The sequence below is a fragment of the Sardina pilchardus genome, chromosome 8 (assembly GCF_963854185.1).
Source record: "Sardina pilchardus chromosome 8, fSarPil1.1, whole genome shotgun sequence".
Lineage (NCBI taxonomy): Eukaryota > Metazoa > Chordata > Actinopteri > Clupeiformes > Clupeidae > Sardina > Sardina pilchardus.
Genome location: NC_085001.1, coordinates 32,073,960 through 32,084,147, shown reverse-complemented (window position 1 = coordinate 32,084,147; position 10,188 = coordinate 32,073,960). Strand labels below are relative to the sequence as shown.

The following is a 10,188-nucleotide window of genomic DNA, read 5'->3' as shown; positions in this document are numbered from 1 at the left end:
ATTGTTTACCCTCTCAGACTGTGCTGTCCTGTCCTGTCCCAGGTTTGAGTTGAGTTTGCCTCTGGCCTGCCTGTTGAGGTGCTCTGACAAGCTGCTGCGGTCCTGCTGCCCACTGTGCTTGTCCCTGCTGGAGTTTTTCAGCAGGGATGGAGAGAGAGAGGGAGAGAGAGAGAGAGAGAGAGAGAGAGAGAGAGAGAGAGAGAGAGAGAGAGAGAGAGAGAGAGAGAGAGAGAGAGAGAGAGAGAGAGGAGAGAGAGGAGGGGGGGGCGGGGGGTAGGGAGACACTGCAGAGCTGCTGCCCCCCCCCCCCAACTCCATCCTCAGCTCTATCCTCCGTCCACCTCCCAAACCTCATGCAATCCTGGCGTAGACTTGCAACAGCAATTTGTGCCAAATCAAAGACGATATTGCCTGCAGAAATGATTTATTTATTGCAGGGTTGGCAAGGGACATCATGTGTGTATGTGTGTGGGGGGAGAGGGGAGGGGGGGAGGGGGTAGAGAGAAGAAAAGGAGAGCCTGTGCTGTCCGTCCAGAATCATAAGGAACTGCTGAATGAAGAGCAGTGGGGGTGGAGGGTCAAATTTGTACTGCTCACTGAATACAAATAATGTAATCACACACACACACACACACACACACACACACACACACACATAAACGTACACGTACACGTACACACACACACACACACACTACCACACACACACACACACAGACTCACACATACGGACACACATGGACACACACACATACATACATATATAAATACGGACACAGATTCATGCTTTAAGTTCACTCACAAGCACACAAGCAAATTTATACTTGTCTTGGCATAAGTACCTCCATCCATGGTCAGGTTTTACCTACATGAACTCAAGCATAGAATGTGTTTATGGTAAATAGATAGTCACCCTAGGAAAGGTGTGTTGCTATGTGTTCATGAAAGCTTGAGTACAATTGTGTATGCATCTGTATGTGTAGTGCATGTGTGTTTAAGTGTTTGCGTGAGTGTGTGTGTGTGTGTGTGTGTGTGTGTGTGTGTGTGTGTCTGTGCGTGATGGAGAGAGAGAGAGAGAAAGAGAGAGTCTTTGGAGATGGAATTTACGAGGGGTTTTATGCGCCTAATGAGGAAAGTTTTTTTGTGATGTCATGATAAATCTTTCCCAGGCCTTAATGGCATTAGCTGAGAGATGTGGGATGGCACGGACAATGAGCCGGAACTGCTGACATAACCGCCACATGACTTAAAAGCCATCATAAAACAACACGCTGAACCTTCTCTGCATGGAGAAGAGGGAGGAAGCGGAACGAGAGAGAAACACACAGAGAGGGAGAAATAAGAGAAAGAGAGAGAGGGAGAGAGAGAGAGAAAGAGAGAGAGCATTTGTCAGTCTCAGTGCAGTGAGTGATAGAGTCACCTTGACTTAAAGGAGATGTGTGTGTGAGTGTGTGTGTGTGTGCCTGTGCATGTGTGTGCACTTGTGTATGCATGCAGGTGGGTGTGTGTTTATAAGAGGCTGATGTTGTCTAAGCTGGTGCTGTCTCCATCTATGAAGTAGAAGCTGGAGAATATACATCTCTCTCTCTCTCTCTCTCTCTCTCTCTAGTCACTCTTCCATCTTATCCCATCCGTGACATTGAGACAGATTGAGTCAGGTCCTGAATTCTCCTAAGTAGCCCATTGTGCTGAGGGACTAGAGCTGAGGGACTAGAGCTGAGGGACTAGAGCTGAGGGACTAGAGCTGAGGGACTAGAGCTGAGGGACTAGAGCTGATAGAGGACTAGAGCTGAGGGACTAGAGCTACTAGAGGACTAGAGCTGAGGGACTAGAGCTACTAGAGGACTAGAGCTGATAGAGGACTAGAGCTGAGGGACTAGAGCTGAGGGACTAGAGGACTAGAGCTGATAATGTGTGTGTGTGTGTGTGTGTGTGTGTGTTAGTCTTTGTCTATATATGTGCGTAAGTAGTGTTTATATTTTAGATTTATATAGCGCATTTTCTAGCACAAGGTGCCACTCAAGGCATGTAAGAGAGAGAGAGAGAGAGAGAGAAAGAGCGAGAGAGATGAAGGCAGGCGGGCGGGTGCTGGGGGAGTGTGTGTTGGTGTGCAGGGGAGTCTGATATATGTGCTGGGGTTGTGGCCATCAGGCCCGTCCTCTTTATGGATGTGGCCAGTCAGGAAGCTGTGCTGCAGGCCAGAGTGCCCAGTGCACAGGATCAGCGGCTTTAATGCGTCTGCGTCTCCTGTTGTCTTCTCTGGAATGAAATAAGCGTTCATTAGCATATCTGCCCACGGGGCGCAATGCACAAAGCACGCAGCTGCCAAAATGGCACGCCGGGGATTTTGGGATTGTTTTGGAGCCGAGAAACATAACAGATATACTGTTCACACGTGTTGCGTGCTTACAGGCCTGTGGGTGTGTTTGTGTGTGTGTGTGTGTGTGTGTGTGTGTGTGTGTGTGTGTGTTTCTTCATTGACAAACTTAAATAAAGCAGGCTTCATGTAAAAATTCAGTTCCGTGACAGTTCAGGGATGGCTGTGTTCAACAGGGGAGGGTGGAGGTAGAGGAACACAAATGGGCAGTTTAAGAGACGGAGAGAGACCCCCGTGTCCTGCTGCTTACAAGCTGCTTGATTTGTGTTTTTGGAACACAATAAAATGAAATTGTGCATGTGTGTGTGTGTGTATGTGTGTGTGTGTGTGTGTGTGTGTGTGTGTCTGATTTTCAGTGATTGAGGCAACACAGGCACACACACACCAAGTGAAGAGAGGGGGAGAGTTGGACGAGCGAAGCGAGAGGAAGTTGTTTAGCTCTGAGGGTTAAAACAATCAGCGCGGTTGCCAACCACTGTAGCGTCTAGCGCTAGCGTCTGCTTCCCACCTGCAGGGGAGTCGGGGCTGTAATGAGGCCGCCCCCACAGCTTCACAACACTGCTATTAAAGGCTCTGGCCTCCCCGCCCTCATCACACATCACCCTCATCCCCATGCAAAGCGCTCTCTCTCCCACAAATGACAATCCCAGACGCATGTTCCGCTGCTGACCTCTGGCTGTCCCCCCGCTGGTGCCGGCGGCCGATCATGGCCAAGCTCTGCGGGCATCGCCCGTAAATTGGGCCTCCCTGACGGAGAGTGGAGCTGGCACAGGGCGCGAATCATGCCCAAGAAAACAGCCCGCTGAGCATGACCAGGGCCCGCAGATGCCTTCGGTAACACTATGCCATGTGTGCAAATTGACCCGGGTCTGTTATGTGTTTCCTGAGGGCTATAATTGAAAGTCCTGTACATTCGACGCCTGTGCTGCTATTCCCAGGATGCTTTGCTGGTGAGCGCGAGGCCGTACCTGCTGATAGCCAGATGCACCATTACTGGAGCAGAACCGCAAACACTGCACTGATACCCCACTTGTCGCCTCCAGGCGCCCCCAAACACACGCCCTTTAGATTATGCAGGAAAGGGCCAATTTCCTGTCTGGGACCGCAAACTACTACACCCGTGTGAACGCAGGGCTTCTGCTCGGATGGGGAGGCTGAGAGCCAGCCAGCTCCAGGCCTTACTTTTCCACTGAGGATTTTTTAGTACATAGACACATTGTTTTGTCGGTTTATAGTTGTGTCTGACAATACATCATATGACAGCTAAATTTAATCTAGTGCGAAAAGAGCCTTTCTAACATTTTCTCCTTCTTCTCTCTCTCTTTTTCTTTCTCTCTCTCTCTCTCCCCCTGTCTCTCGATTTTCCTGTCCATCTGTTTTCCAGCATCCACGATTGCAGAGAACGGGAGAAAGACATGCCTGAAGCTCAAAGTGTTTGTCAGACCATCAAGTAAGTGTCTCCTGTGTGACTTGCAAGTTCTACAGCTCAGCAGACCAAGAGCATGACTTTTTTTGTTTCTCCTGAATTCTTGTTTGAAGCTCGTTGGCTCCAGTAACCCCTGGACAGGCAGCCTGCTCTCTACTCTGTGTCAATGGCCACGCCATTTCTCTCTGAGGGGGGACTAAATAACGGGCAGTTGCTAATGCTAACCTTGTTCAATTTGTCTGAAAGATGGTCTGCATCTTTGTTGTGTCATGTGCTTTTTTGATCTTTTAGGGGATGCAGTTGTGGGAATTGGGGTGCAAGTGTTTGGCTGACATGTTTGGCTTTAACATTTTCTTTTATTTCTGTTGTAGACAGCTGTGTGAAAACTATAGGGGTTCACGATTCACGGGTTTTTGACGTTAACGAGAGAGTAGACAATTCATTAGAACCCAGAGGTCAGTATGGCTTGACAAACGTCTCTTTTAAACCTTTCCGTTTCTCCTCTGTCTTCTTGTATGTGTGTGTCACGTTTGCTCTATCACTCCCCAGCATGACAATGTGTGTGATGTTCACTGCTGCTGTGCTAAAAGCTTTTCGTTGTGTTGGTTTCAGAATGAATGCTCTTTTTCTCTCTCTCTCTCTTTCTTTAACGCTCTCTCTCTCTTTCTGTCTCGCTCCCTCTCTTTGGAACCCCATAAAATTACAAGGACACATCCACATGTTCCATTTCATTTTGGAGAAATGACTCATGCCATAAAGGCCTGATTAGAGCTCAAATCTGTCCGAGATTAGCAGTAATTGACTTTTCAATTCATCCTAAATGACTAGTGTTATTTTTGTCTGGGAAGGATTATTAGATATTATAGGTACTCAAAATGTATTATTTTCCTGTCTGCAGAGAGTAGCCCTCATCTTGTCCATCCATTTCTGCTCAGCCCACAATGTGAGATGTATTAGGTGCCATTACCCCATGGAGCCAGTGCTAGCGTGGCCGCGGCGCTACAGTAGCTCAGTAGCAGTAGCAGTAGGAGTGGCAGTGCTGGGAGCAGTGCCGTTGTTGTGCTCCTCCGCCCCATCCACTCGCACTGCACTGGAGGAGACAGAACGCAAAGAGCAGAAAGAGAAACAGAGAGCTGCTCCTGTCACACACAGAGTCACTTGGCATATCCAGGCTCCCCCCACGGTGAAGCACTCCTCACCGCAAGTCTCCCGGAGCCAGCCAAGGAACCCTGACAGGCCTATTGAAGACCACCATTGCATTTTTCACTATTTACAACAACAGCTGCTTAGGCCATCATTGTCAGAAAAGCTTTATCATACACGCTTTCCACATGATATCCCTCCTTCCCTCCTTCCCTCCCTCCCTCCCTCCCTCCCTCCATCCCTCTCTCCCTGTCTCCCTGGCTGGCTGCTGCTGTTGAGAGGCAGTGATTTATTAGGCGGGCGCCCCATGCGAGGCACGTCGAGGCTGTTGCATGCCAGCCGGCCTGGCCCTGCCGTCACAGAGCCGACGAGGCGTCTGCCCACGGCTCCTCCCAGCATATTTATCTGTCTTGTTTGGGTCCCGCACCTGTCTGCTCGTCACGGCGACACGTGCACCTGTCTGGTTGTCACGGGAACCCGTGCTGCTTCCCTGGGTGCCGCGTGTGTTGGGAGGGAGGGCGCGGGGGGGTGGGGGGGGGCTGCTGGCAGCGCTCCCTGTGCCCGTGTCACTGTGCCCTCTGCCATGCTTGGCACAGCCCTGCCCATCACACAGCCCATGCCATGCTTACCCAAAACAACCCCATACCACAGCTATGCTTTTCACATGGACCATCACTCTTACTAATCTCTCTCTCTCTCTCTCTCTCTCTCTCTCTCTCTCTCTCTCTCTCTTGCTTTTAGTTGATTGTACACCTCTACCTGTTAACTGTGCAAAATATTATATTATGAAAATATTCCAATGAAAGTCATGGCAATGACATTTAATTTCTCTCTCTCTCGTTGTTTCCCCCTCTCTCTCTCTCTCTCTCCCTCACTCTCTCTCTCCCTCTCTCTCTCTCTCTCTCTCTTCCTCTCTGGTCTGTAGATGACACATCACATGAGTCAGCTGAGCCCCACAGCGACACGACAAACGCGGGCGTTGAGACGCGGAGAGCTGCGTCCCTCCTTGCCACCCTGATGCTCTGCCTCCCTGCCCTGCTGATGTTATAGCGCCCAACCCCTCGCCCATAAGACCCCCCCCCCCCCCCCCCCCCAAAAAAAAAAAAAAAAAAGAATGGAGGCAGGTGGGAGGGCGTGAGCAGCCCACCTGAGAGGAGAATCATGGGAGTGAATCTCTCCAGGGACACTTTTTTTTCTTTGAGTTTTTATGAAAAAAAAAATATTTAAGTTGTCTCTCAGTCTGCAACAGTCTCAGATCAATACAACGAATGAGGAACCGGATGAAGAGGATACAGCGACATGAATATTACCCCACCCTCAATTCATTTGTACAGACTAAAACAGTCAATGCCAAAATATATGTTTGTATATTTGATATCTGGTTAGGAGGGTTTAGGGGAGGCACTGATTGGGTTAAATGGATGGTTTTACAAACAATTACACTCTATTCTGAAGACTGTGCAGGAATGTGGGGTTACAGAAGGAACTCTAGACCATAGAACATTCTAGAATGTAGATGGCAATCAGTAGCTTTGAGAAAAATCTGCCCGGCTGAGCTGGTACTGTACGTCTTTCTGGTTATCTTTTTAATAGTATGCAGCAGTTCGTTACCAATCTGTTTCTTTTTTCTTTTCGTTGTTGTTGTTGTTGTTCCTTTCAATCCAAGTGACCCCTGAGATGACTCCCAAATGGCATTGTTTCTGAATGGGACTTTTGGTAACCTTAATGAATGTTTCAGTGATTTTCCCTGAAATGGAAACCCCTACAAATCCTGAGAACCTTAATTTTCAAGTCTCGCGTGGTTCTACCCAGAATCAAATATGTTTCTGTTGGGATTCAAATATTTCTGTTTTTGGACAGGGACACTAGCTCCTACCAGTGTGTAGTGTTAAATGGAATCATCCTCAGCTAGCATATTAAAGTTCTGTGTGGAACCATAGAGATCTACATGGCGCCTAATAAAGGTGTCCCTAACCAGATTAAAGAGACAAGCCTTTGTTTTTATACAGACACTTACAGGAGGTTCCCTTCAGAACCGGAGATGGAATGAGGAGGGTGTCATGGCCTCTCCTCATGGCATGAGTGCACGCTCAGCTCATTGGGAAGTGCTTTTGTATTTTATAGAGAGCCTACTGCTTCCAAAATATCTATATTTTTCCTACCGCCTTTTATCAGTTGATATCAAAATGTATGAAACATAATTATCCCAAAGGGTGATAAGCTCATGTGGTATATTTGGTCAGTTTGAAATGCTCTACAAACAGCTGCAGGAGTACCTTGGATCAAACGAATTCTTTAACAAATGCCTTTATCATGCCTTCAGCTTTGGACACAATTGATTTGTTTGTCTCACTTATGATTGCTGTGTTTCCTCCCATACGGAGCTCACGAGGGAGGTGAGGGGAGCTCAGGCTGTGGAATTCAAGGCTTGATTAACACTGGGCTCCGACTAGGCAAGGAAGATGGCAGGTGCCCCAGACAACTGTCTGCTCAATAAAGGGAGGGTCTTACAGAACCGCCTCCGCTATCAATTCTAAAAGCATCCATTAGTGGGACGTGAGAGGACGTAACATTGGCAGTGTGTGGTGGGTAATCAGATGCAGCAGCCCAAAGTCCAGTGGGGTGTGTGAGCTATTTCTCTCTACTCTGTGGGCCCTTTGCTACCACAGGGTTGGCTCTCTACTACAGTATATCATGGGTTTGGGCCAAACTTTTTAATTAATTCTATATCTGAACTTCTCTTTTAATGAGGGCAACATTGCATGAGTCAGCTGAAAACCAATGTTTGCCACAGGGACAGCCACCACTAAATTGTTATTGTCGTGCCCTCCCATCAGACTTCTAGGAACTTGCAGGTGACTGCAGCTCACTGGATATGGCCTCTTTTGAGAGAGAGTTTCTCCACTTTCTTATTCAGATGGAACCTTCTCTCCCAGATATAAAAAAGGAAAGATTTTTGTCCCCCTCAGAGATTCTTTAAAGATCTCCCTTAAAGCTCTTAAAGGTGCTATCTACAACCAAGACTTTTGTGTCTGAGTGTATATCGCTGCCTGGTTCTACACTCAGTGCTACATGAAAGGAAAATCTGATATCTCTTGGGAATATCTCTCCTCTTTGGAAGGCCTTTTTAATTGTACCTCTCCATGTTCCTTTGGTGTTTGTACTCTCTGCTCCCGGTGCCCACGTGTTTCCAAATGACCCTGAGCCGCCTCCCTGTTCGGCGGCGCGGCCTTGTTTTCCTATCATCCCTCCGCTGAATCAGAGCGCTGTAATCCCGCCTAATCAATCTGTTAGTATTAAGGGATTGCTTTACATTGGAGACGAGAGACCGCTCTCATTTGCTTCCCCTCTATTTATCCTGGCACGCGCTGTGTATACCTTCAGGTCACCCGAAAATGAAGCACACACTCACACACACACACACACGCTCACACACACACACACACACATACACACACATTCTGTACATTGATAGAGCTTGTGGGATTATTTCCATGTCCATTCTCGGGCCAATCCACACGTGTTCTGCTGTGTTGATTCAGGTTGTCAGCCGGTTAACACAGGGCTTAGTCATGTGTGTGCAAGTCTCTGTATGTGTATGTGTCTGTGTACAGTATGTCTGTGAGTCTGTGTGTGTGTTAGTGTGTGTGTGTCTGTATGTGTGTGTGTGCCTGTGAGATTGATTTCTGATGTGTGTGAGATGTGTGTATGTGTGTGTGTGTGTGTGTGTGAGATGTGTGTGTGTGTGTGTGTGTGTGTGTGTGTGTGTGTGTGTGTGTGTGTGTGTGTGTGTGTAGGGGGCAGGCATGCCCAGGCTACTACTGTTCCCCCTTTAGGTGACTCTTTAATGAGGTTCCAAACGGCAGGCATGCGGGCCCCATGTTGCGGCTGCGGAGCCCGTTAGTCCTGCTATTAAAATAGAGCGCTGGAGGCAGCCCAGGGGCCGCGCTCACCCCGCTCACCCCGCTCACGGTGTCAGGTTCAGGCTGCGTGGCGCAGCGCGGCGCGGTGCGGTGTGGAGGTCGAGGTGACCTTGCAGCTCCAGCAGGTTGCTGTGTGGCGTGCACACAGGGAGCAGAGCAGGGGGCCGGGGCACGGGAGCGCCTAACAATAAACACAGTGTGTACTTCAGGAGAGAGGGCATGACAGAGACGGAGAGGGAGAAAGAGAGAAACAGAGAGACACAGAGAGAGAGAGAGAGAGGGGAAAGGAAGAATGGTTTCTGCCTTATTAATTCTCTGTGGGCTTGTCTTTTTCCGCCTGCCACGCACGTCTGTGCTGGCCGCCTTCACTCTGCCTGTCCAGGTGTTTGAGGAGTCACCTTCTTATGCCAACTCTGTGTGGCGCACTTTCGCTTTGGTTCGTGTTTGAGACAAACAATGCTGCACCGGCTGGTCAGCGGCTCTGCTGGACACACAGCAGAAGGCCCACCCTGCTCCTCTCCCTTCATATGTTTTGGTCAGTTCAACTCAGAAAGGGACGTTTGTTTTGGAGCACCACTCCTGTTGTACTCGTACTCTGTATCATTTATATGCTAATTATTACCATTATTATCCTGCTTTGTACACAAACACACCTTGAATCTGGGAAATTAAGGATCGATTTGTTAAATGGATACCATGTATCCTGAAGTAGTCAAGTAAATAACATGTAGTGTTAGAGTAGTCATTGTTTTTGTACCTTTGAGAAGGATAAGAAAAGAACGCCCCCATTGTTTCATTGTTTGTTATTATCATTATTATTATTATTATTATTATTATTATTATTATACCTTGATATTATGGATATGATGGCTATTATTGTTATGGCTGTAAGTATCATTATTAGCAAAAAAACTCTGTTGTAAATAATGTTTGATAGGAAAGTATTAATTTGATTCTTATGCCTTTTCTAAAAAACAAACAAACAAACAAACAATCTAGTAGACTCCAGATGTACAGGAGTGTGTAGTCTCTCTCTCACACACACACACACACATACATAAACGCACACACAAACACAAAAACAAATTGCCTTCTCCAGCTTATGGAAATAAGTGGCCACCTGTGAACTGCAGTTCCACCTCCCAGCTAAGGGGGGGCTCCACTCATGACATGCTTGTTTCAGATATCCAGCTAGCATCACCAACCAGTCATCAGATCCAGTAGGATTCATGGAGGAACGCAAGAGGGGACTGATCTGGGACCTGTGCTCTTCAAGCCACTGCAGGACCCTCTGTATGTCTGCAAGCACTGTGGCACTG

The 10,188-nt window shown here is 48.0% G+C and overlaps 1 protein-coding gene across 2 annotated transcripts in view; it reads left to right on the top strand.

Moving 5' to 3' along the window:
• The window catches only part of efna5b (ephrin-A5b), a 92,158-nt gene extending 86,147 nt beyond the window's left edge, over nucleotides 1-6,011 (top strand). Inside the window, exons 3-5 of one of the 2 annotated variants that reach the window (XM_062543650.1) lie at nucleotides 3,762-3,827; nucleotides 4,175-4,258; nucleotides 5,872-6,011. In XM_062543650.1, coding sequence (XP_062399634.1) covers nucleotides 3,762-3,827; nucleotides 4,175-4,258; nucleotides 5,872-5,996 — 275 coding nt within the window. In that variant the 3' untranslated portion in view covers nucleotides 5,997-6,011. The remainder of the gene's footprint in view (nucleotides 1-3,761; nucleotides 3,828-4,174; nucleotides 4,259-5,871) is intronic. The other variant, XM_062543651.1, reaches the window with a different exon arrangement.
• The last annotated feature ends 4,177 nt before the right edge of the window (nucleotides 6,012-10,188 follow it).